Source organism: Saccoglossus kowalevskii, chromosome 7, assembly GCF_978046115.1.
Source record: "Saccoglossus kowalevskii chromosome 7, keSacKowa6.1, whole genome shotgun sequence".
NCBI lineage: Eukaryota > Metazoa > Hemichordata > Enteropneusta > Harrimaniidae > Saccoglossus > Saccoglossus kowalevskii.
In genome coordinates, this window is record NC_140647.1 from 18,395,100 (window position 1) to 18,422,210 (window position 27,111).

The 27,111-nt window shown below is 34.7% G+C and overlaps 2 protein-coding genes across 3 annotated transcripts; one reads left to right on the forward strand and one right to left on the reverse strand.

The window, feature by feature from the left end:
• Positions 1-309: 309 nt before the first annotated feature.
• On the reverse strand, positions 310-13,739 carry LOC102804470 (chondroitin sulfate synthase 1-like). The gene is made up of 4 exons (XM_085501831.1): positions 13,631-13,739; positions 5,750-6,820; positions 4,264-4,412; positions 310-640 (listed from the first exon to the last, which is right to left on the reverse strand). The coding sequence occupies exons 2-4, from the start codon at positions 6,771-6,773 to the stop codon at positions 473-475; spliced, it is 1,341 nt and encodes a 446-aa protein (XP_085357957.1). The 5' UTR covers positions 6,774-6,820; positions 13,631-13,739; the 3' UTR covers positions 310-472.
• Positions 13,339-26,864, forward strand: LOC146740561 (proteasome activator complex subunit 3-like). 2 transcript variants are annotated; one of them, XM_085501220.1, is made up of 8 exons: positions 13,339-13,452; positions 15,599-15,631; positions 21,821-21,883; positions 22,697-22,786; positions 22,973-23,030; positions 24,052-24,233; positions 25,291-25,500; positions 26,151-26,864. In XM_085501220.1, the coding sequence occupies exons 1-8, from the start codon at positions 13,450-13,452 to the stop codon at positions 26,229-26,231; spliced, it is 720 nt and encodes a 239-aa protein (XP_085357346.1). In that variant the 5' UTR covers positions 13,339-13,449; the 3' UTR covers positions 26,232-26,864. The 2 variants fall into 2 exon arrangements, with proteins under 2 accessions (XP_085357346.1, XP_085357345.1); XM_085501219.1 differs by lacking the exon at positions 13,339-13,452 and adding an exon at positions 13,956-14,109.
• The last annotated feature ends 247 nt before the right edge of the window (positions 26,865-27,111 follow it).

The following is a 27,111-nucleotide window of genomic DNA, read 5'->3' on the forward strand; positions in this document are numbered from 1 at the left end:
AAAAATTGATGCATATTACATTAAATATACTGAAAATTTTTTTGTTATGTCAACAGTTTTTTTTGATTGACTGTAATTTTTCAACATTTCGTGACGCCTATTTTAGAATCAAATTAAGGCTTTTCACTCTTCCCTGACGCCTAAATTAGAGTGACGCCTATTCAAGAGATAATACGCTAGTATGTATTTTTTTTCCCCATCACAATACAGTTCTCCAGCTGTTTTGTAAAATATTAAGTTTTAAATTATGGTAAGTAATGATCAATGATATGCAAGTGCAAAAACTTTACCAATTCCCAAGGCAGCATCTAACTTCATTGCAGGAACAGAACAAGACAACTGAGACTTTAATCAACAGCTAAGAAGATAAGAAAGCACTGCCTGTAACTACAGAAGGGTATATATCATAGTAAATGTCCAGTACGATATTTTCAAATCAACAATCCACATATCACTGCCAATTTACAACTGGTTATTGCTTCTGCTTTAATCCTAGAAGTTTTATAGCCAGCTGCGATTTGGTTCCGATAGACTCCGACAATGACCCAATGCACATTCTATATTGGTTTGGGCTGAGTTTGGGGTCACATGACTTGCTGTGATAACGATGAATAAGCGCTGGGTCGACTGCTCGGAACACCTAGAAATAAACAATTGAAGCAATAGAAGTAATTAGTTGACCAGACTACTCAGGGTAAATTGTGGTGATTTATTTTTTAAACTACTGGTAATTCTTAAAACGAATGTACTATTAATAAAGGTGTTTGGTATATCGAGTTGTTTGGTTTACAGAGGTGTTTGGTATATTGAGTTGTTTGGTTTACAGAGATGTTTGGTCTATAAAGGTGTTTGGTTTACAGAGGTATTTGGTCTATAGAGGTGTTTGGTATATCGAGTTGTTGGTTTACAGAGGTGTTTGGTATATCGAGTTGTTTGGTTTACAGATGTGTTTGGTATATCGAGTTGTTTGGTTTACAGAGGTGTTTGGTCTATAGAGGTGTTTGGTTTACAGAGGTGTTTGGTATATCGAGTTGTTTGGTTTACAGAGGTGTTTGGTCTATAGAGGTGTTTGGTCTATAGAGGTGTTTGGTCTATAGAGGTGTTTGGTCTATAGAGGTGTTTGGTTTACAGAGGTGTTTGGTATATCGAGTTGTTTGGTTTACAGAGGTGTTTGGTCTATAGAGGTGTTTGGTCTATAGAGGTGTTTGGTCTATAGAGGTGTTTGGTCTATAGAGGTGTCTGGTCTATAGAGGTGTCTGGTCTATAAAGGTGTTTGGTATATAGAGGTGTTTGGTTTACAGAGGTGTTTGGTATATTGAGTTGTTTGGTTTACATAGGTGTTTGGTTTAGAGGTGTTTGGTCTATAGAGGTGTTTGGTTTACAGAGGTGTTTGGTCTATAAAGGTGTTTGATTTACAGAGGTGTTTGGTCTATAGAGGTGTTTGGTTTACAGGGGTGTTTGGTCTATAGAGGTGTTTGGTTTACAGAGATGTTTGGCTTACAGAGGTGTTTGGTATATAGAGGTGTTTGGTTTACATAGGTGTTTGGTTTAGAGGTGTTTGGTCTATAGAGGTGTTTGGTTTACAGAGGTGTTTGGTCTATAAAGGTGTTTGATTTACAGAGGTGTTTGGTCTATAGAGGTGTTTGGTTTACAGGGGTGTTTGGTCTATAGAGGTGTTTGGTTTACAGAGATGTTTGGCTTACAGAGGTGTTTGGTATATAGAGTTGTTTGGTCTATAAAGGTGTTTGGTTTACAGAGGTGTTTGGCTTACAGAGGTGTTTGGTATATAGAGGTGTTTGGTTTACAGATGTGTCTGGTCTATAAAGGTGTTTGGTATATAGAGGTGTTTGGTTTACAGAGGTGTTTGGCTTACAGAGGTGTTTGGTATATAGAGGTGTTTGGTTTACGGATGTGTCTGGTCTATAGAGGTGTTTGGTATATAGAGTTGTTTGGTTTACAGAGGTGTTTGGTATATATCGAGTTGTTTGGTTTACAGAGGTGTTTGGTCTATAGAGGTGTTTGGTTTACAGAGGTGTTTGGTATATAGAGTTGTTTGGTTTACGGATGTGTTTGGTCTATAGAGGTGTTTGGTTTATAGAGGTGTTTGGTATATAGAGGTGTTTGGCTTACAGAGGTGTTTGGCTTACAGAGGTGTTTGGTCTATAGAGGTGTTTGGTTTACAGAGGTGTTTGGTATATAGAGTTGTTTGGTTTACGGATGTGTTTGGTCTATAGAGGTGTTTGGTCTATAGAGGTGTTTGGTTTACAGAGGTGTTTGGTATATAGAGTTGTTTGGTTTACGGATGTGTTTGGTATATAGAGGTGTTGTTAACAGGGGTCTTTGGTTTATAGAAGCATTTGGTTCTATAGTTGTATATGAAAGTGTATTGCTTTTTTGAGGGGTTTACAGTTTACAGAGGTGTACAGTTTACAGAGGTGTACAGTTTACAGAGGTGTACAGTTTACAGAGATCTTCGATTTACAGAGGTGTATGGTTTAAAGAGGTGTTTGATTTGTGGATGTGTGTGGTTTTTATAGAGGTGTTTGTTTTACAGGGGTCCTACTATTTAACGCCCGGACACGCGAGGGAGTGTCCGGGCACGCGCGGAGGCGAACAGGGGGGAATACCTAACGCGCGGGGCAGCGGCAGCAATCCTTGTACTGTATAATATTTGTTTATGCTCAAAATTTGAACCGGAGTGGCGAATTCGAGCAGCTATCCACACTTTTTATGATCGACGCCCGGGCATTCCGGCGAGTCGAGTCCGCCATGTTGTTTACTAATTTTGGTTAGCGTTTAACAATAAGACAATACCATTCGATCCATGGGGGTGACAGTCCTACGAATGTGCCGACATTGTCGAAGGACAAGGACAGGAAAAGTTTGTGCAAGTGTGGCGAGACTCCCGTAGTTACGCGGAAATTATTTACCTCATGTGAAAAAAAGCATGTTTCTCATTGTTGTGTTATATTGTATCGTATCATGGATCTAGGTAGTCCTGCGTACAGTCTATGGAGGTACGCCGGGCTGTGGTGGGGTCGTCTATCAACCAAACGCGCTCCCGTACACACAGCACTGTATTCAGGGCTAGCATCCAAGAGCTTCGTGGTTGTGTTATAATGTTACAATGTGAAAACAGACAACCACTCAGCCAAAGAACGGCATTATCACGTCGGCAAGTTCAATCGTTCACACCTAAGACAATGGCATAACTCTGTAATAGTTCTGGAAAAAAAACATTAACATGTCGGCAAGTTCAATCGTCCACACCGAAGACAATGTCATAACTCTGTAATAGTTCTGAAAAGAAGGTGTTATCATGTCGGCAAGTTAAATTGTTCAAACTAAAAGCAACGTCATACACTGATTTAAAAAAAAAAAAACGCCGATAGCACACGGGTTTGGAAAAGATCGATCACGGGGCGCGTATACAGAAAACGCGTATACGCCAACTGGACAACAATGAGAAACATGCTTTTTTTCACATGAGGTAAATAATTTCCGCGTAACTACGGGAGTCTCGCCACACTTGCACAAACTTGTCCTGTCCTTGTCCTTCGACAATGTCGGCACATTCGTAGGACTGTCACCCCCATGGATCGAATGGTATTGTCCTATTGTTAAACGCTAACCAAAATTAGTAAACAACATGGCGGACTCGACTCGCCGGAATGCCCGGGCGTCGATCATAAAAAGTGTGGATAGCTGCTCGAATTCGCCACTCCGGTTCAAATTTTGAGCATAAACGAATATTATACAGTACAAGGATTGCTGCCGCTGCCCCGCGCGTTAGGTATTCCCCCCTGTTCGCCTCCGCGCGTGCCCGGACACTCCCTCGCGTGTCCGGGCGTTAAATAGTAGGACCGGTTTTACAGAGATGTTAGATTTGGGGATGTGTTTGGTTTATTGAGGTGTTTGGTTTATACAGGTGTTTGGTTTATGAAGGTGTTTGCTTTACAGTGTTGCTTAAAGGGTCTTTTGTTAATAGAAGTGTTTATGAACGTGTATTGCTAAATCGAAGGGTTTACAGTTTACAGAGGTGTATGGTTTACATAGGTCTTTGATTTACAGAGGTGTTTGATTTATAGAGGTCTTTGTTTTACAGAGATGTTGCTTACAGAGGTGTTTGGTTTATAGAGTTGTTTGGTTCATAGAGGTGTGTATTGCTTTATAGAGGGGTTCACAGTTTACAAAGGTGTTTGGTTGACAAAGGTGTATGGCTTCATAGAAATGTTCTGTTCACCGAGGTGTTACTTTACTTACATTAAAATTTTTCGTGAGTTTAATATGTCTTTCATACAAATCTGTGTCCTCGCCTCCCCATCCACGTATTGAGAGGTCGAAACCTCCTACAGCACGATAGTCCTGGTTATGTAAGCAAACCATTCCATAACCATAATGAATCCAAAATCCTGTAAAAATATAAATAATTAAAATAGGAAATAGCATTGAGATTATTTAAAATTAATTAGTAATATGATTTTTAAACAAAAAATCTATTGGCTAATGTGGCTGCTGCACAATGTAAAATAAATCTGATTCACAGAATAAAGTTAATACAAATAGATTAAAATTGTAAATCTGTGGTTTGTTTGTGGCGTGTAGTTTATTCCAGATTACTCCAGAACTTGAGTTACATATTACCATAATTTTTGGCTACACAGAGCCCAGTCAGACTGCAACATACCAGTACTGTGAACAGTAGCCAATCACAAACCCCCAAGCAAACGTGCACGTTGTAAACGACTGAATAAATTAGTTGAGCTTATTTGAAATATGGCAGGTTAAAGGTCAACATTGCTTTTTTCGTGCAGGATACGCATTCAAATATTTTATTATGCATAGATTTCAATGTTATGTCTATCAAATATCCCAGAGCACATAGGTAACAAGTTGCATTGAAATATGAGTGGTACTAAAATATCTGTGGAATCACAGTTTGAAATTTATGTAAATTAGGTAATTAACATGCACTGATTTTAACCTTACACCAATTTTCATTGAGATCTGTTAAATTAAAGGGGGTAGGCATTGCGCAGCATCCTGTTCGATATGGGACTCATAGTGACATACACAATGTGTGTAAAATACATTGTTTATTTACATGAAATTTGAACAAACGCTGCACGATGACCACCGCCCTGTAGTGTCTAGGCCGATCGACCTAATTACTGATTTTTTTTACACCCAGTGCAAAAATATATTTTTTGATAAAAGTGGCTAGAACTCAAAAATCACATGGTGTACCTACTCTATTATTTTATTGTATACAAATCTGATGAGTGGTTATTAATAATACATAATTTAAAAGTGAGTTGTGAGGGACAATTTGAAAAGGTTGTCAAGTGTTAGACAGGTTAATTTATAATTTTTTTTATTGTTATTTTTGATTATTTATTACTATTTAGAGGGTGAAAAACAAAATAATGGCTATTAAAACAAAACAAAATATGGAAAAAAATAACAAAAATAAAATTGGAGCCCAACATTCATCTTTCTAATTATAATAAAGGATGTGTTTGGCCAACTAATAAAAACTGTAATTTTTTTATTTTGCAGAGTAAAAATATTTAAAAAATCTGGGGTACTCAAATTTATTTCCATAGAAACAATGAATTTGTTATTTGCCTATAACATGTAGCCATACTCTGGTAGCCATTTTGAAATGAACATTGGTTAATTCAAATACCAGTTTGGGTACCTCACACCAATCTTTTCAGACCACTGCACCATTTTAAATTACTCTTACCATTATGTTTGTGAATATCCTTACTGGTTTCTTTTGGGATCTTAGCTGACCCTTGATAAACCAGCTCAGGATTGTACTGTGAAAATACTATGGGATAGTAAGCTTGCTCCCCGAGAACAGAATTGTGTCGACATCGATCCAAGAAGGCAGCATCAAAATCAACATCAACATCACAAAAAAATAACAAGGATTCTGCTGAGAACTGTTTTGCTCCAATATCAAGTCCTGCAGCACGAGAAAATTCACCTTGGGTCTCTATATAACTAATCACTGCCTCAGGATACTGTTTTTGGTATTTATAAAACAACCCTTTCACTTGTTCTACTTGGCGTCTGCCGTCATCGGTAGTGCCAGGAAAAAGTACAGCAAGGAGACTTGTGTACTCTTTTGTTTTTAAGCAGATTTTTTCGTAGTTGGCCATGAAATCTTTCAACCGATCAGTGACCTTTGAGAGTGGAATAATGAAATTTACATTCTGGTTGGTCTTCCCAAATTTTCTTGAAAGCAATTGTAAATTATGAAAGGGTCTCACAAGATATAATAACTTCCGATCAATAACGGTTGATATCTCATCCACTTTTTCAAGTTCTAAATCTAAGATATACTCGGCCCCTTTCGCCGGATCCACCCGTCTATATCCATTTAAAAGGTTAAACAATCTGTACTCTTCGTCACTATCCTTATTTACGAAATCTAGAGCTTGCTGTAAAACATCTTGCACGTCAAACTTAAAACTTCCTATCAAGCCGATTCGTGGATCATCATCTAAATTCTCGAACAGGTATTTCTCATTGAAGTACGCCCATCGAAGGACTTCATACATTGATTTCGGCTGAAAGTCTTCTTTGATCGTCACAGCAGCTGGTTGGTTGTTCACAGGCAGGTGAGTCACATGACAGGGTGGGCATTCCGGACATGTGTTATCCAACACAGACAAATCCATAAATAACCTGATTGCGTATCCTATCGACACGGCTCCGAAAATCTTTAAAACTTCACCTAATCGCATTCTGTATATTCGCATATCTAGTTGCAGCACAGAGTGTTAGCCTCCAAGCGTTTTTCTGAATCCTGAAAGATACGAACAGAAGGTTCTAATTAGATTTCTCGACCATTCATCAAAAGTTGTTTATAACAAGTTTGAATAGTATGCAAGTATGACTAAACTGAAGTCTTCAGGTTTGGTCATTTTTTAACCTTCGCCCTCTGCATTCTCAAAATATACAATATTTCATGCAAGCGTGTAGTTTAGTGTATTGATCCATGCAACGTCTGAGAAGATCTGAACACTTCAAACCACATAGTGAGAAAAATAAATTTATTTGAACTCTAATTTAACAATAAAATAGTAAAAAAATTATTTATGAATAATAGTTTCTTCTCGTATACTACAAATATATGCAAATATTGTTTTTCTGTAATTTTTTCAGCAAAAGTCTTTATTACCAGAATTACTAGTGTTTTTGAGAAAGACAAAAATTGTTAAATGTTCAGTACGTAAATGAAAGGTGAGAAAAATACAACTAGGTGAATGAAAAAGGTAGTTCACAAATAACATGAACGTGTTTAATTTAAAAACTTGCATTTTCTTCTATGGTAAATTTAGTTATATTTTCAGCAAAACCTTAAAATTATAAAATCTTTAAAATTAAAATATTACCGGTACACCTGGTTATTTATGTTTGAATACACAAACATTTACTTTGTGTCAAATAGTAACAAATGTTTAGAAGGGGAGGTAAACATGATTTCTCTTGCAAGAATGCAAGTTAAAAGAAAGTGGAAATCGTACTTCAAGGTTAATAAATACATGTACATGTACATGTACATGTATAGCTTCGTTTATTCAAACAAATTGTCCAATAATCTCAATGTGGTATAATTTTTTTTTTATCTCTGGGTTTAGCAAGAAGCTCTGAGTGGGAACCGTCCTTTTGATTATGATGTATATGCTAGTTAATGGGTTCATGTCTTTATATCACCGTCTGTTATATAAAACTAACAGCTGTAACCTTTAGAGGTAGTTTTTCGTTTTTTTTAAACATTTTTGTGTCAGACGATAGTTCCAGCTGTCGAATATCACCGTTTTCTCTCCTGACTTTTTTATGTGCAATTTGCAAGTGGTGACATACAGCACCATTTGCCACAGAGACTATATTTCAGTTTGGGACTACGTGACAGAGCTGTGTGACCATCTTCCTATCATAACGACGCATTATGGTTATTTGATGCCTTATTTGTTGTTATTTTTTCCACAGTTTTTCACAATTGTAACTTTTCATCTCTTTCGAGGAATGTTATGTGTTAATAAAATTATTATCCTGGCATTAACCAGGCTGAGTCGAACACAAGCACCTGCAAACCTTAACCAAAGTTCCCCCAAAGTCACATTCATTAAAGTTAGCATTTAATAAACTTCACATAAAACTTTCATTTTGGTCTATGCACAAATGCCACATTTTCCATCAGTTTTTCAGTTTCATCAGTACCGTAATTAGTATTTAAATAGACATACTTATCTTAACAGTAATCTGGTTTAGTCCCCTTCTTAGGAAGTTGTCATAAAAATAATCACAGTTAAAAGCAAGGAATGCTAAAGTCTATGTCTGGTAAAACAACAAAATGATCTGACTGTTCACTGAGAAAAAAAACACGCCTGGGTCCATAATGTACCACCTTTCAGCAGCAGTTAAACTCCCATCAATGCGTCAACACTAAACAACTGTCTGAATATCCTGCAAGTTGTCTACCACATTAATCATATGTATAAGACATGCTTCTAACAGAAATGGGTGTATATTAGCCAGTACTATACCAGACAGTATTAGTTTCTTTTAAACAGGATATACCACCATATCCGGTTGCAAGCCTTGACATAACTTAAAAAGGTAAGTAGGTTAAATACTAACCATTCATTGATGTGGAAAAAGTCAGATTCATTACATTTGTAATTGAAAACCGAATTACTTAATTGATTTTAACTTTAACTTTAACTACTCTATTAGCTGATCAAATTACTGCGTACTGCTACAACCACAATCTGATTTCAACCTGATAGCCGCTTCAGTTGCTTTTTCATAAATTAACAACTTCCGGTGCATATCCCGACCAGTTCCCGTTTTTCATCACAAAATAGTCTTGTTCATTGTCTGCACTTTCCCCTTCAGAAGATTGGGACAAAAATAGCCAAATTTTTTTTAGTAGAAACTGGAAATTGACTCAAATTTTGTCAGTTGGCTCCAAAATTAAGGTGCATTTCCAGAAATAATGAAAAATAGTGCAGAAAAATTTGGGCAAGAAAGTCTGGTGGTGAAAAGGTTAAGCTTAAACATGTGACAAAAAGTGTTGTATAATCAGCAACCAATCTAAACACTCTTAAGAGCTAATTGGTTGACAAATTTTGTCAGAGGAGTGCTGCTTAAGGCTATTTTAAGTCAAGGCTTGCAACTGGAGCTAGATTCGAAACATGTTTGCAGTTCACAGTTCTCAGGTTCACATAATTTTTTTGTGTTTCTTTACACCCATGCGACTTAAATGTAGGGCCAGCGATGTAAGAGAACAATGTGAACATGTTACGTTGAAGTGAAGGGGGTAAACAAACTATGAATTTAAAACCCCTTTTAAAGGAGGGTTTGGCTGCCACAATCAACTGAATTTATTTCAAAGTAGGCATGCTCGCAAATAGTGTCAAATTTTAAAGGGGCACCTCCAATTAGGCCTACCAGCAATCTCACAATAAATTTACTCTCTGGATTAAAATTACAATGGATAAAAAAAGATAGATTAACATTGTAAACACTAGTGTCCCATGATTCTTTGGTGCAATCCCTAGGTTTTGAAGGTTCCCCTTTAAGGCCATTAACATTGTTATAATGACCTGTATACATTAATTGTTAATCTCAAATTATGCAGGTTTGTTCCAGCATAGACTCTAAAACAACATTAGCTCCATGCTCAGGATCCAACAAGTTTTTACGCCATTGTATGCATTATCCAGTGAATGCCATATTTTACACCTCTTAATTACACCTGAAAATTTCTGGTGTGTTAACACGGGATTATGTGATCTTTGTAGTTACTAGGTGTAACTCACATGTACATCAACATAACTTTTTCTTATGATAACACAATTGCATTCAAAAAAAACAAGGGCTGTATATTTAGACCCCCTCCCTATAAAACAGAATTTGGAATCTTTTTGAATACAATATACCTGTAAGTGGCTTCCTTCAATCATGGCCCATTGACATGAACCAGAGAGATCCCATCAGACTTAGACAAAAAGCTTCAAAAATAAGCTTCTGCATAAATGAATTCTCAAATATAATGTGCTTGTTTCGAGCTAGGACTGACTAGACAATTTGCTTTCCTTTTCCAGGATTCAATGTAAAATGTTACCAAGGAGAGCTAAAAAAAACCTGCTCAGAAAAAAAGGAAAGCTATTTTTTTCTCTCCAACCATATTCAAGGCCTGACATTCCATTGAAGAATTTTACACCATTGGTATTTACTCAGGTGTTGTGATTGGGATCATTAGAGCATACTTTTAAATTTATAAATATGATGATGTCATTACTTTGAATAAGTAAGTGGGCCCCAGTTACACACACATTCTGGTCAACAAAGTTTGTCACTTTGGCTTAAAATAAAACATAATGCAACTATTACAACCTTGTCTATTGAGAATCCAGATAACAAATGAATGTATGGATACAAACTACTGATGCAATATTTTTTTTTTCATGACAAAAGTGAGTACTGAAAAATACTTTATTTTAGCTGGAATTAATTTTCGTTGAAAAGATTTTTTGGGTGTTTTGTATGGAATTTATTTTCGCTGATTGTTGACAAGTTGAATGTAAGATATAGAAAAAAGGTCATTCCTTCAGCAAAAATAGCAAAAATTAATTCCAAGCGAAAATTAAGTAATTTACAGTACACAAGTCCTGAAACAATGCAATATACTATCTAAACATTTTGTGTGGAAAATACTGGTAAAAAATTTAAGTGGAAACAGTCATGACCATTGATGGACAAGAACAATAAAGTCATCAGAGCTACATAAAAACAATTAATTAATATTCATGTTCCTCAAATAATGCGTATCAATCTTAATGAGTAATGTGACAGTATATAAGTTTCTAAAATATATAGCGAGAATTGAATTGGAAGAATTGAAATAACTTAAGAGTTTGAAAATGGTGCACTTCTTGTCTCAGAAAAGTGTTAATGTGTTACTTGTTCCACCAATTATGGAAAGCAAGAAAGTTCATTCACAGCAAAAGAAATGTTATTCAGTGACATAGCCATCATTTTTTAACAGGGGACTAATCATAGTTTAATTGCTCAGTTGTTTATACCAGGCAATGCCAGTTACATACAGGTACTACGGTATTTATAAACACAGATGGGGTTATAACATATAAGCCATAAATTGATGCACAAGTGGTTTACGTGCCGTAACTATAACATGACCATGATTTAACTAATTTGTATCACAGCTGTTGTAAATGGAAGAGGTTTCGTCCAATCAAATTGATGTTGCATATTCAGTTATTTTCACAGCATATAACCATGGGAATCTAAAATGCCCGCAATCTGATTAAAATCTGATGTGGTGTACGGGCTTTAATTATTTTGGGTATAAAATGGCGGATTATACCGACGTTAGCGACCGAGAATAACACGGCTTTTCGGTAAGTTTATCATTGTCAAATGCAACGAAAGACATTTTTATGTTAATATTGTGGCTCGAATGGTTTGAGTTTGGATCGTTATTTTGCATAGTTATTCTGGGAGTGACGATTTTGTTTCCACCGGTTCGACCGAACACCGGTGTCTTTTTCCAGTCACTTGCCCTGGAGACGGGTGATGTTTTGTTGAAGATCGGGCCAAAATCGTCTATGGTATTGAAGCCGTAGCTGTAAATATTCATCAAAATGTATCAACATTTTGTACATTATACAATAACTCTTTATTAAAGTTGAGCTGATTTGGACTGGAATAAAATATTTTTTATTTTGGAACACATTGCAATTGATCAGGAAATATTGTTTTGCTCCAATTTTCTGTGTCGATGCCTTGGGCTGGTGACCATTATACAATTTAAAATCAGTTTGCATTGTTTACTATAGCTGTTTACAGTGTTCTAATCATTACGATTTACTTATTTTTTTTGCTTCAATTCTAGATAATTATGCTCAGTTTTTTATGTAAAATTGAAGCGATGACTGAATGAACGAACCTTGAATGGCGAAGATGTATCTGGAAGTGTACACATTTGTTGGAAGTGAAAAAAATATTCAATGTAATGACAAAAATTGTAAAATGCTGTGGAATTTCTTTTGTAAATAAAAATATACTAGCAATTTTCTATTAATGGTTTATTCAAGTGGGCAAAATATAATGTACAGAAAGATTGCCCGTAGAGTATTGCTACACTGAAAAGTAAGCAACCGACAGCCTGTATAAAAGGGGGGCTGTGATTGGCTGTTATTTTACGCGAGATTTGAACAGGACTTACATAGACGTCGGATCAGATGTAGGTAGGGCGGGATTAAAAAAAATCACAAAATCAAAAACAAAGTAAAATAATAAAATAAAAAGGCATTAATAACAAAAGTAATAAAAAATTAAAATAAATTTATAGCCAAAATAATTAAAGCCTGTACACTACATCAGATTTTAATCAGATTGAAATGCCCGTTGGCCAATTTCAAAACAGTCATGTTAGAAATAATTAATTTTTAAATTTGAATAATTAATGCAAATCAGCATAGCAAATCACAATACATTTAAGTCAGCGACAATCACCGGAATGAAGTGTAAATAGAAAATAGGAGAGTATAGAAGAAATCTATATATCCTAGGAGTTTAAAAATGGTGTAATTTCGGTCAATGTGTGATGCCATTTTGTTTTGTTTTTTCACAAAACAGCTCACTCATGATAAAACATCTTCAAAAAGTTGTTCAATAATAAGGCTAATGTTTCCCTGCAATGGATTGAAAATAAACTAACAATTCAACTTCCACAGTACACACACTTTCTTTGACGTTCTATACCCTAATTTTATTTTTAGTAAATCAATAAATTGCTTGACTGTGCTTGCTTGCCAGGCATTGCCTGCTTCATACATGTATTAGCCACTAAACACAAAAATGTAGCAGGATTAATTAAAATTATTACTTTTATTCAGTTTCATGTTAATGTCTCACAAAAAAATTCTCGTCAAATGGTTTTTAATTTTTATTAAATTTTTTTTTGCTAAAATACTGTAGAATACATTTGTACTTTATTTTCGCTTGGAATTTATTTTCGCTATTTTCGCTGAAGGGATGATTCTGTGAAAATAAAATCCAGGGAATATACTTTTTTTTTCCTATATTTCACATTAAACTCATCAAAAATCTGTGAAAGTAAATTCCGAACAAAACGCCCAAAAAGCCTTCTCAGCGAAAATTAATTCCAGCGAAAATAAAGTATTCCGCAGTACTATTTGACGGAAAACACATTTTCCCAGTGTCGCAGAGGGCGCTGTGCGGTGGCTAAAAATGTGCCCAGAATAATAATTTTTTTTTTTGGCCTAAGCCCAAACTACAGTTCAGTATCGTGTTGCGCCCTCAAGCATACTGTCAAAGTAAATCAGTCACGGGGTTATTCTCAAATCCAGGACTTGGTCATACGTCGGAGCATAAGCTTTAATGGTAAGAAATGCAAGTAACATTATAACACAGCGCTAGTCTTGCGTACTGTACTGTGTTACGATCACCCTGTACTCGGCGCTAAACGCTCATCGTAAATTCAATTTATAGTTTTTAACAGTGACACGAGAATGAAATTTTACTTAAACACTGGCATAAAACATAAGAGTCATGTACTTACATATCCATGTTACTCCATCACGTTGATTGCTTTCAACAATACGTAACTGTACAACGAAATGAATAATTTCAATTTGGCTGTAGTTCATGTAGAGCGCCATTTTTAAAAGGTCAATGTGTGTGTACGTGTCACTTTCCTCCAGTTATTTCTGTATTGCATGATCTGGGTTACACCTTACATTTTAACGATGTACCACTTCCAAACGCATCTTAAAGGAAAAATTTGCAAGTAAACCACTTGTTAGTTTTAATTTTATTGATTTACACTATCAATCATCGCGCGTTCTTGTGTTTGAGTTTCTTTTGATTACGCCCTCTATGGCAAAGGTCACATGACAGTTTTGCCACAAACAGCGAGATTTGGCGCACTCCGAACAGCTGCCTTGTCACCTTACTTGAGTATTTGTTTTAAAAAGCGTCCTTTGGCGCATTGTGTTCAATATTGTGAGACCGGGAATGGCAGAGAACGGCAGTACACAGGTAATTCACCAGGAACGATCTTAGTTATCATAGAGAGAATAACATAAAGGGAATTTTTATGCTTTTGTTTTCTTGCTTGCCACACGTGTTATAACTTCCCGAATGAAAACACACTTGAAGCCATGGCACAGCCAGCGTTCATTTTATTGTACAGGTATTAGATTATATAGTAAATGTTATTGAAAACTTCATAAAAATTAGAACATGTTTTTTAAGGATTTAAAAAGGACGAAAAAGCTCCAAAAATCTTCTGCCCCCTGTTCTTATTCATCCAGCCCCCCTCTCTTCTACACTTAGGTTGGTCAAATCAGCTCCCTGGTTAAATGGATAAAACAACTTTGTGTTTCAAACCGCAAGGCAGAATGTTTTCAAATTCGATATGCAAGTACCTTGGATAGTTCTTTCTCAGATTTGTTCATTCCTAGTCAAAATCTCAAATTCTCTATTTTTGGTGAATATTTTTGTCATTTTTGGTAAAAAGTGATATTTTCGACTTCTTGTTAAAAACTGCAAGTCTGATTGCTTTGATATTACATATATAGGTACTACATGTAGACCTTTCTCAGATTTGTTCATTTCATGATGATATCTTCAATTCTCTAATTTTGATGAATTATTTTTGTCATTTTCGGTAAAAAGTGATATCTTCGACTTCTTGTTAAAAACCGCAAGTCCAATTGCTTTGATATTACATATATAGGTACTACATATGGACTTCTCTCTGATTTGTTCATTTCGTGATGATATCTTTAATTCTCTAATTTTAATGAATGTTTTTGTCTTTTTTGGTAAAAAGTGATATTTTCGACTTCTTGTTAATTAAAAACAGTTTGCTTTGATACTATACATATTGTTCATTTTCTAATGATATCTTCAGTTCTTTATTTTTCTGGCTGGCCCTGTATCTATTTATGGCCAAACTGGAAAATGGGCACCTTTATTAAAGTTCTACTTAAAGTTTCCGAACCAAAATTTCAACCTGTACATGCAGAATGTGATGTATTATTGAAAAATGCTCTCATATAACTGTATGAGCCAAGTAGTATTGTGATTAATTGATAATTAATTTTTATAAAATAAAAAGTAATGATCAAAAGTTTATAAAGTTACTCCTGCCTACCCTACTTTTGTTTTTAATGTTACTAGAAACACAATATTAATTTGGCCTTAATATACATACAAATTGTGAGAGGTTGTGAATTGTATTGTGTCCAACTTCATTGTTGCGTGTCTGAAAAACACATTTTTCAAGGTTTTCCGGTTTGAGCCACACATGCAGTATGTGTTTACTTTGATTTTACGTTGTATTATTAGCCATGCTGTTTATTCGGTGTTATTTGCTTACTTTACTTTCTATGTCAACAGCAACTGTGAGTTTACAATTATTTCTCAGAAAGGTCCGTCGAAAAAGTGTGTAATTAACAGGTGCATAAAATATGTCTAGTGATATGCATAGATTTGCATTGATTGTGTTTTTGTTTCATTTCAGATGGCTGATTTTAAAGATCAATTTTCCTCGCAGGTGAGGGTTTTGTTTTGTTTACAGCTCTTTTCTTTCATACTTGATTAACTTAACGTGTGAAATACTAAAAGTAATTGTGATTTTGTTGAAAATGCAATCGGAATCATTCGCTTATAATGGAATAAGTTGAAATTTATTTGCATTTCATAACAATTCAATGAATATATTTTTTGTACGTTATTATAATCATTGCTAGATAATAATCAACATTTGTAAAACGCAGCATGACTGGATTGGCTACCACTATCATTTGCTACTAAGCAATGCAGTTGTGTTCGTTGTTATTTGAAACTACTTTTGGAGTATACCAGTACTTTAGTTACTAATAAAACAAAATAATTGTATTTGGCGCATGAGGTTCGTTAATGTGATTTTTTGAGAAAGATTCGTGGTCTACTTTTTAATCATCTAGAAAATTATGTATTTTAGATTAGCTTCTGCAATAGTTTATTTCGTTTTGGGTGGTCCAACTGCCGGTGTTGAAAATCGGCGTAGGAGGATTTTTTAATGAAAATATAAGCCCCCTAAAAATATTTAATGATATTTTTTTGAAAATTTGAACCCCAAATAAGGCCCCCACCAGCTGTGAAACCGCCCAGGGCAATTTTTCGGATAGGCAAATTTATGGCAGAATCCAGTAATTGTTCCAGTAACCAACACTAAGCACTGATGTAAACATAAAGTTTCTTTTTAGTCCCCATCCGGACGAAGTCCAAAAGTCAGTGCGTCGGTCCGGAGTCATATCTCAGAATCCCTTGGACCGATTCCGTTCATTCTTTGTATGTGCCTAGTACTTTATGTGGGACATATGCACATGCAGTGGTTTAGCGATTTGATTCAAAATGGCCGACTAGCAGCCATCTTGTTTTTTGAAAATGTTGTATTTTGGATATGCTTTGGCAGTTTTCTTTCAAACTTGGTACATAGATTATACATGTTAGGATACATGTCCATGACGATTTATTTCACAATTGGATAAAAGATGGCAGACTGGCAGCCATCTTGTTTTTTGAAAATGTCGTATTTTGGACATGCTTTGTCAGTTTTCTTTCAAATTTAGTACATAGATCATACATGTTAGGATACATGTCCCCGTCCATTCGTGAGTTCCTGAGTCTGTCCGTGTGTCCGTCCGTCTGTGCGTCAGTCTGTCCAGAGTCATATTTCAGAATCCTGTGGGCCGATTCCGTTCATTCTTTGCATGTGCCTAGTACCTTATGTGGGACATATGCACATGCAGTGGTTTAGCGATTTGATTCAAAATGGCCGACTAGCAGCCATCTTGTTTTTTGAAAATGTTGTATTTTGGACATGCTTTGTCAGTTGTCATTCAAACTTGGTACATAGATTATACATGTTAGGATACATGTTCATGACGATTTATTTCACAATTGGATCAAAGATGGTCAACTGGCAGGCATCTTGTTTTTGACTCCCATGTGCGAAGCACAAAATGGGAGTCTTTGCAGTTAGTGTGTCTGTATGTCTGTATGTGTGTATGTGTGTATGTGTGTCCGACTGTTCCACTGCTATCTCAAGAACCATACATTGGTTTTTGATGAAACTTGGTGCATAGATGCTCTGGGCCAATGCGCAGATTTGATTAGGTTTTGGTAAAAATCCATGCTCGTTAATTACCTAATTTGCATGATAATTAGCTAATTTTTAGCTGTTCTATGACTGTTCCACTGATATCTAAAGAACCACTCATTGGATTTTGATGAAACTTGGTACATAGATGCTCTGAACATATGCGCAGATTTGATTAATTTTTGGTAAAAATCCGTGCATATTAATTACCTAATTTGCATGATAATTAGCTATTTTTTAGTGGTTCCATGACTGTTCCACTGATATCTAAACAACCACTCATTGGATTTTGATGAAACTTGGTACATAGATGCTCTGAACTAATGCTAGGTTTTGATTAGTTTTTGGTAATAATCCGTGGATACTAATTACCTAATTTGCATAATGATTAGTCAATTTTCGGTTTTTCCACTGATATCTCAAGTACTAATCATCACATTTCAATGAAACTTGGTACATAGATGTCATACGACACTGCACAGACCTGATAGTTTTTATGGTAATATCAGTACATATTAATTACCTAATTTGCATAATTAATTAATTTTCAGCATTTGATATAAGTAGTTAGCATTACATTTCAATGAAACTTGGTACTTACATACTCAAGGACTATGCAGAGATTGATTGTTTTCGATAAATATTTGTGCATATTAATCACCTAATTTGCATAATTAGTTAATTTTCAGCTTTTCCACGGGTATCTCAAGTACTAATCATCGCATTTCAATGAAACATGGTACATAGATCCTTTAGGACTATGCAGAGACCTGATTAGTTTTAGGGTAAATAATTGTGCATATTAATTACCTAATTTGCATAATTAATTTTCAGCTTTTCTACTGATATCTAAAGTACTAATCATCATATTTCAATGAATCTAGAATTATGCAGACCCAATTAGTTTCCGGTAAATATTTGTGCATATTAATCACCTAATTTGCATAATTAACCAACTTTCACACTGATATCTCAGGTACTATACATCACATATCAATGAATGTACATGGATGCTGTAGGACAATAGACAGACCTGAATAATTGTGGGTTAAAATCTGTACATATTAATTACCTAATTTGCATAATTAACCAATTTTAATCTTTCACACTGATATCTAAAGTACCGTAAAAACTCCAAAATTTCGACTGGTTTTAAATAATTTGTGTTAGAAATGTGACGTGTTTTTAGAGTCAAAATTAAGGTGCATTTTCGGACGGTCGAATTTTTCAGAATAGAAATCAGCAAAAAAAAATGGGGATGATAGACAGTGTGCTTCATTAGTTTTTAAAAAATGCAATGTCCGTCAATTGACGTAAACTTCCTCATGTTTCACGGTAAAAGCAAAGGTCGTGGCCGAGTTGTAACTCAAAATCTAAACAAAGTCATCAATCAGTGAGTATTATGACAAGCAAAACAAAACATCAAGACGCGGAGAAGAGGTCAGCACAAAACTAATAGGTCAAAAGACAAAGCTGTCTCGCACTACCTAGGAAAACTTGTGAATGTTCGAAGTACAGGTACCCATTGGACAAAAGATACATGGAAGTTTAGCAAACGATCTCCCCGACCCAGTGCAATGTATCCGGTTAGAATCAAAGCTCACGTGTCCCTTATTTGAGCACCGTACCGGTGATTTGAGGGACCAAATTCTGCCGTAAATTCGCCCTTGGATTAAAAAATATAATGGGATTTAAGAAAATAAAATGGGACTTTTAAGGTGTATTTTGGCGTCATTTTTCGGACATTTCAATCAATCCTGCCGGCTAAAATAGAGTCTAAGTTTTACCGTAGTCATTGACGTCTGTCTATTCAAGAGTAAACGTGTATGATTTTTATCGTGACTAGCGTGAGCGGGTAAGCTTCCTTTCGAGAATGAGCTGTTATCACTGTGAACAATGTTAAATTATTCTTCAGATGACCAGTTTATTTTTTAAAAACAACTAATTTTTTTATTTAAAAAAAATCATGCCGTTTTCGCATCATCCAGCTTTTTGATTGGTTAATTAGCGATTTGACCTATTTGACCTAAGAGAACATGGCGGATATCCTACAGCATCAAACGTTTATACGAGACCGGAATCATTCGCTTACGATGAAACTAAGTTGACTTTTATTTGTATTTCATAACCATTCAACAAATTTATTTTGTGTACATTATTATAATCACTACTGAGTACAGTAATAATCAACAATTCAGAAACGCAGCATGCCGAGATTTTTGTGTTCGTTTTTATTTGAAACTTCGTTTATTTAGAATATATTTTCGTTACCAATAAAATAAAAATCTCTCAGTCAATCAGAAACCCGGATTCATGCCTTTGAGGAAGGTCCCGTTTGAACGCTCACATCGTTTTTTTTTTCGTTTGGGGGAAAACTAAAACTGGTCGCAATTTTCGAATAAGAATGAGTCGGCAATTTTTAGTGGAGTCGAAAATTTGGAGGTAAATAAAACACCGAAACCCGGCAAATAAATAGGCGGTCAAATTTTTAGAGGGGTCGAAATTTTGGAGTTTTCGCGGTGTTAATTATTCCATTTCAATGAAACTTAGTACAAAGATGCTCTAGGACAATGTACAAACCTAATTAGTTTGGGGTAAAAATCTGTTCATATTAATTCCCTAATAAGCATAATAATTCATAATTTTTTGGTTCTGTTACATTGCGCAGACCTCATTAGTTTTACACTCAAATCTGGTCATATTAATTTTCTGATTTGCATAATTAGTTTTCAGCTAAGTAATTTCGAATTATATTTAATGTGTCTCCAATACTCTCAGCACATGGGAGTTCTTTCTAAGCTTTCTTTGATTTGTTTTTTTTATGCGGTATCTCTTTATGCGTGCTCTGTCAGTTTTCATTCAAATTTGGCACATACATGTACAAATGTACTTTATACATGTTAGGATGCATGTCCATGACGATTTGTTTCAAAATCTGGTCCAGGATGGCCGATTGACAACCATCTGACTTTTTGGCCTTACTGTGATATTTTCACAATTTATGTACCATTTTCATTCGTATTGGCACATACATCATACATATCGTTATTATCCGGTTTCACTTCATTTTAATTCTAGTGGACATAATATTACAGATATGTCTATTTCTGGTGTATGTGTTGTCAATGGCAACGAAAATCAGCTCAGGCGTGTCGAGGAGGAAACTATATTCCGCCTTGGAACTAAAGAACCCCATGGTATTAACAAACAATTCAACTCATTTGTTGAGCTCACTACCTAAGGCGCGTTATTTGTTCTATTGTGGAATTTTTTGTGATTCTAACTTATAGTTCATGCGCGTTCTTACGTTCCTATGTTCTACCTGTACGTTATCACACTTGCTTCTATGCTATCGATAAAGAGCCATTGCTCGAAACGTCTAGCTATTTTTAATAGTTATTTAGGACTACGATTACCAAATATTATCTTCAATATATCATACATATCAGTGTGTTTCATAATCAGATCAAACATGGCAGAATAACGGCTGTTTTTATTTTTGGCCATATTACTACTACACGGAACACGTGTTTTGATGTAAATAAACAATCTGTTGTATACGCCACTTGGAACTCAAGTTTCAAGGACACGCTCGCGACAATCCCTCTGCTTTAAATATGACGAGCACAAAAAGAACTTTCCAAAATTTAACGGGGACTGTGTCATTTTCAATGACTTGTTTTATATAAGATTAATATCATAAAGATAATAACATTGTCAAAACTCTAAGAATGGAAATTGTCCAACTGACTGTGAAGTGTATATACAGTAAGTTAGTACCATATACTGCTTCTCTATTATGCAAAATAAGATGAGAAGTAAAATTGTAGGTACTGTGGAATACTTTATTTTCGCTGGAATTAATTTTCGCTGAAAAGACTTTTTGGGCGTTTTGCTTGGAATTTATTTTCACTGATTTTTCATGAGTTTAATGTGAAATATAGGGAAAAAAGTATATTCACTGGATTTTATTTTCACGGAATCATCCCTTCAGCGAAAATAGCGAAAATAAATTCCAAGCGAAAATAGTGTATTCTACAGTAGATCTAAACTCGTGTCGATAAACTACACACTGAACATGGTGGATAATCATGTAGATAAGAGATAGAGAACTTTGAGCATCAATTCAACTGGCGACAACTCAACATGTAAAAATGCTCCAGTGATAAATTAACTAAAGCGAAAAAGCATCCAAAATAAAATTCTCCAGTAACTCTCCAAACATCATTGGCAGCATAAATGATACTGGGGCTGTGAGGATAGATGAAAAACTAAATGCAGTGAAATACTTGTTCCACTTTTAGTGAAAGCGTAAAATGATGACTGCCTTAAACCTCAAAAATTGAGACGAGATAAAAAAATGAGTTGAGCATTGAGAGGGTCACATTTCTTATTTCTATAATCTGCAGAATAATTTGCAAGGAGACACGATGCAACTTTAACTTTAGAACTACATGATCAATTTATTGACTGAAAAATGATTTTACCGGGACTTGGCTGCAGACTTGCAAAGGAAATGATCCCTATTGTTTAAAGACAAATATATATTCTACTTGGACAATTGATTGATAATGTTTATGCATTTATTTTTTGAAACAGGCTGAGAAAGAAGTTTTTGAATGTTTCCCAAAGAAGGTTGTTGAACTTGATGAGATGCTTAGAGTAAGTATTTTTAGCTCCGCTGTCGACTTTGTCGACACAGCAGAGCTGTTCATATTACTGATTGTCCGTCGTCGTCAACTTTACAATTTCAACTTCTTCTTCAAAACCACAAGTCAGAATTTTTTCAAATTTGATATGCAAGTACCTTGGATGGTTCTTTCTCAGATTTGTTCATTTCATGTCAAAATCTCAATTTCTCTAATTTTGATGAATATTTTTGTTATTTTTGGTAAAAAGTGATATTTTCAACTTCTTGTTGAAAATCGCAAGTCAGATTATTTTTATATTACATATATAGGTATTACATGTGGACCTCAGATTTGTTAATTTCGTGGTGATATCTTCAATTATCTAATTTTGATGATTATTTTTGGTGAAAAGTGATATTTTTTAATTCTTGTTGAAAACAGCAAGTTCCATTGCTTTGATACTATACATATTGTTCATTTTCTGATGATATCTTATGTTCTTTAATTGAAATGTGCATTGCATGGAATTAATTTTCGCTATTTTCACTGAAAGAGTGATTCAGTGAAAATAAAATCAAGCGAATATACCTTTTTCCCCATATTTTACATTCAGAAACCAGTGAAAATAAATTCCATACAAAATAACCAAAAAGTCTTTTCAGCGAAAATTAATTCCAATGAAAAAAAATTTCACAATTTTGTAAAGCTTTGTTACTTGGGGCTTTTTGGAGGTCTACATTTTTCAATTTAACACTTGAGTTCAATTCATATTTAAAATTTACTGTATTTATGTTCCAAGGTATACAAGATTGTACTCATCACACCCCGTCTTTTCCTTTGTTAGGGTGACATGTTTTCTATGAGTCGAATGTCATCAATCAGTGTGATACTTAACATTCCAGTGCCAGAGCCTACAATAACTAACAGTCATGAGGTCAGTGAATTTGAATATTTATTGTGAATGTTTTGTGATATTTATCCTGATTTATATACTAGTATGTATTGATGTTTCAATTTGAATCTGACAACGAGCTAGTTTAATCCCATTTGGTTGGAATCTGAGAATGTACATGATTATTTTTTTTTTTTTTTTTTTTTTTTTTTTTTTTTTTTTTTTCAGCCTAATCTCACAAAAAAAAGGAAGGTAGAAGAAAATGACATTGGAGATTTTGTTCAAGGTATTTAATTTCATGATTTTATCTGAAGTCAATTATTTTTAATGTTTGTAGGCTTGTGTGTGTGAGTTGCATAAGTTGGAAAGTCAAAGTGAAGATTGAGTTTTATAGGGTAATTACCCTCATACCACCAGGGTTCTCCATGCATTGAAAATTAAACGGGGCGCGCCAATGTGAAGTGGGCGTGGCACATTTGTAACGTGCATCATTGGCATGGATGTTGAAAAATGGAAACCAAAAAATCTATTAATCTACATATTATTCCATATGCATAATATATATTTATTATTACAAAATAAATGAGAATTTTGAAGAGCTATTATTAAGTAAACGTCAGCACGTACAATCAGCTGATCAAAATATTGTTTCAATTTGTTGAAACCACATGTGTATGTTTCTGTAATCCTGGCCAGAAAAATGCATGTTGGCCAGCTCAAACTTCTACAAAATGGATGTAAAACAAAACACGTACGTCTAACACCTGACATAATTGAAGCACGCCCTCATCGAATTTGAGATAAAACTCCATGAAAAAAACTCGTTGGCTAACAACCATATTATTTGTAGGCTATGAATGCTGATAGGCTGATTGGTGGTGTGAGACCCTAACTGACATAGATGTTTCCTCCAACCTAGTGATAGCGCCCTCTAGTGATATACAAGTTTGTATAGGATCAAAGACCCAATCAAATTGCCGATGAATATCGTGAAATGAGATTATAAAAGCTGACTGCAGGGCAACGTTTTGGGGCACCTTATTCTGACTGTCTTGAATACTGTAGAAAACTTTACTTTAGCTGGAATTAACTTTCGCTGAAAAGGCATTTTGGATGTTTTGTATGGAATTTATTTTCACTGATTTTTGACAAGTTGTATGTAAAATATAGGAAAAAATGAATATTCGCTGGATTTTATTTTCACTGAATCATTCCTTCAGCGAAAATAGCGAAAATTAATTCCAAGCGAAAATAAGGCATTTTACAGGACCTTACAATTTGACTGATAATTTCTCTTGTGTATCTAGGTAGTCGAGTTTTGGCTCTTCCTACTGGATCAGTGCCATGTAATGCCCAAATACAGGAGATGGTAGACCAATTAAAACCAAGTATCTGTACTCTTATCGATAAATGTAATCTTATTAAGATGTGGGTGCAACTGATGATACCAAAAATAGAAGACGGAAACAACTTTGGAGTGTCAGTTCAGGTGAGCCTATGTTTTTTTACTGAACTTTGTCAGAAATGGTGACCAATTATTTCTAAGTTTGTGATTAGTATGGGATAGTTTCACAAAGCTTGTGACTTGTGAAGGCATCTGAAATATACTAGTGCACATTCAATCATTTCAGACATTTCAATTCTACTGTGTCTGTCGAGGACAGTCATATTTAGAGCCTACAAATTCACACATTGCTGTTCAAATGCTGAAAGATACTTTTCACATTTTCTTTAGGCTGTTTATTATGGCATTCATACTAGTTGTTTTCTCATCATTTTAATTTAACAATCGTGCTGGTAAATAATTGTACTTTAACATTGCTGGAACTTGACCTTTATTCTAAGTACATGGGGCTGGGTGGTCGAGGGGAAAACATGTTGTGATGTAGACAATTTGATTTTGAGCCATGATTCAAGTTCCGCATGCAGTACATGATTACTTTGATTTAACATAGCATTTACATGTACTTTGCCTTGTATTTGTTTTTATTTACTTGCTTTACTCTGTGTTAGCAGCTACAAGTTTACAATTCTCGCACTAGACGAACTCCTTACCGACTCTAAGCCTAATTTCTAACCTTCCGAAATAAATACAGTTTTTGCTCTATTAGTAACTCATGCACTTGCGTAAATGACAGGTTTGCCTACAGGGCATTTATTTACTTATGCAGGCTTCTATTAGAGATGTTGTTCCAATAGAAAACATACAGTAATCTTCAAATATTGCAAACATGCTTTGTATAATTAAAAATGGTGTCCTACGAAACAATCAATGTAAATTTTAATATATATTCTTTAATGTATACCCATTGAGCGCCAAAGCCAACATTTTTCAAGTTTCATAAAATAAACTACCAATAGCGTAATTTTTAAATATTTTTTTCAAAATTGTTTATCAAACTTGTAACTGGGAAAAATGATTTCCTTCTGTTCAAAAATCAAAGAAATTATAGAAGAAGAAAAACTGAAAATATAAAAAAAAAATTGGACAAGAAAATTTTTGCATTCAAGAGATTAATGTCAGGTTTGTCTATTTATTTATACAGGAAGATGCGTTGAGTGAAATTCGTCAAGTCGAAGGAGAGGCAGCATCATATCTGGACCAGATATCACGATACTACTTAACAAGGGGTAAAATAATATCAAAAGTTGCAAAATATCCACACGTACAAGACTACAGACAGTCTGTCATGGAATTAGATGAAAAAGAGTTTATTAGTCTACGACTGGTGTTACTGGAACTTAGAAATCATTATGTAAGTTCAATTTCTGTAATAAATGTGACCTCTATTTCTATAACTCCACACTTTTAAATAGATTTGTAATCAGCAACAGGTTTTGTCATATGCAGATAAATATCACATGCATATGAGTAATATTCATAGTTTGGGTTCATGCACAAGTAGATTATTAATTGGCACACTCGTTAGTGTCAAGATTTGTAATTGGAATTAGATGTGAATGAATGTTCTGTTGAAAAGGTTGGTCAAGCTGAACCATGATTTTCATACTGGTAGTCAGTATCTATAATCCCTACTCTGAGGGATTTGGTTGGGATAGCTATACAAAAGTAAAAATTTCAATACGTTTGTCCTTGCGTGATATGCACGGCAATGCACTGAATAATCTTAGTGTTTAAACAAATTGGGCGCAGCAGTGTGTGTGTGTGTGTGTGTGCATTCATTTCGTATTTTTGTCAGATTGTCGTTATATAAGCATTAATCACACTTTGTAACAGCAACAGCTTTGTAACATTTACGAAATACTGACAATATGTGTGGCTGTTGTACTTAAAACAGCAAGTGTGAATAACTATATAAATATGTATTTTTAGTGCTGTTTTGTGACATTTGATTTTTATTGGCACGGAAATAGATTTCTGATATGATTCGTTGCTTCGTTACAGACTTCCCTGTATGACCTGATTTCAAAGAATTTAGATAAAATCAAGAAACCTAGGGGGACCAACACGGACAGCATGTATTAACTCGAGAAGAAACCACGAGTCGAGTTGAAAATGTTGATCTTTCTTCAGTCTCAAAATACCCGGTAGTGTTTAATTTACGTGAACTGACCCAGTATTCTGTGAACATGGTTGGCTTTGACATTGAACGATGATGACATTTCTGGACTTTTCTTTGACTCTTTATTGCTGTGATGAATAGATCATTTATCAACCTGACTTGCCATTTGTCACTTGTGGCAACTTGTGTTTGGATTTGCGCATTTTATTGGTTGTAACAACTCTATCCCAAAATGTTAGTGAATATATGAACACTTTTATAGTTTTGTTCTTTTAGCCCCTCAAAAAAAAAATTGGTGTACGTTTTGAAAAGTAGTAAACACATGAAAATTCAAATTCGCAAAGTGTTTCGAAGAAAATACCTTCAGATGCTATTATTTCCTTTTGCCAAGAAAGGTTAATTCTGGAAGGTGTTTTATGCAAAAGGTCTCCATTATGTTAAACAGATTCCAATACGTATATAATTTATAATATCATTGTATTTTATGTGTATTTTCAAGTCCTGTTTTTAAAAACTCTCTGACCCTTGGCAGATCTCTGTACCAAGTGATCTGCAGAGGTGTTGGGTATTGAAATAAAATTTATGTAAAAAAACAACAGTTGTCTGCCTTGCAGTTGAATGATAATTTCCAATACCCTGAGAAAGTGTTTCAGAGATGAGATGTTTGTATGCAAGTGATATTTCTCATACAAAACTCTGAATTTTGTTAAATTTATACAACTCCTTCATTTAAATAATTTGGCTGTTAAATGTATGTACAAATCTGTAACAAGTTTCACAACTTTAAATTGAAGATTTTATTATAAACTGGTGATTATCACTTGTGTGCCAGCTGACTAGTAT

Bases quoted from the DNA above. Each gene is read 5' to 3' on its own strand.
- LOC146740561 (XM_085501219.1), top strand. From the start codon at position 14,086: ATGGCAGAGAACGGCAGTACACAG. The intron at 14,110-15,598 runs GTAATTCACCAG...GTTTCATTTCAG, and splicing joins CAGAGAACGGCAGTACACAG to ATGGCTGATTTTAAAGATCA. The intron at 24,234-25,290 runs GTGAGCCTATGT...TTATTTATACAG, and splicing joins ACTTTGGAGTGTCAGTTCAG to GAAGATGCGTTGAGTGAAAT.
- LOC102804470 (XM_085501831.1), bottom strand. From the start codon at position 6,773: ATGCGAATATACAGAATGCGATTAGGTGAAGTTTTAAAGATTTTCGGA. The intron at 4,413-5,749 runs GTAAGAGTAATT...ATATTTTTACAG, and splicing joins GGATATTCACAAACATAATG to GATTTTGGATTCATTATGGT. The intron at 641-4,263 runs GTAAGTAAAGTA...GTTTATTTCTAG, and splicing joins AACTCACGAAAAATTTTAAT to GTGTTCCGAGCAGTCGACCC.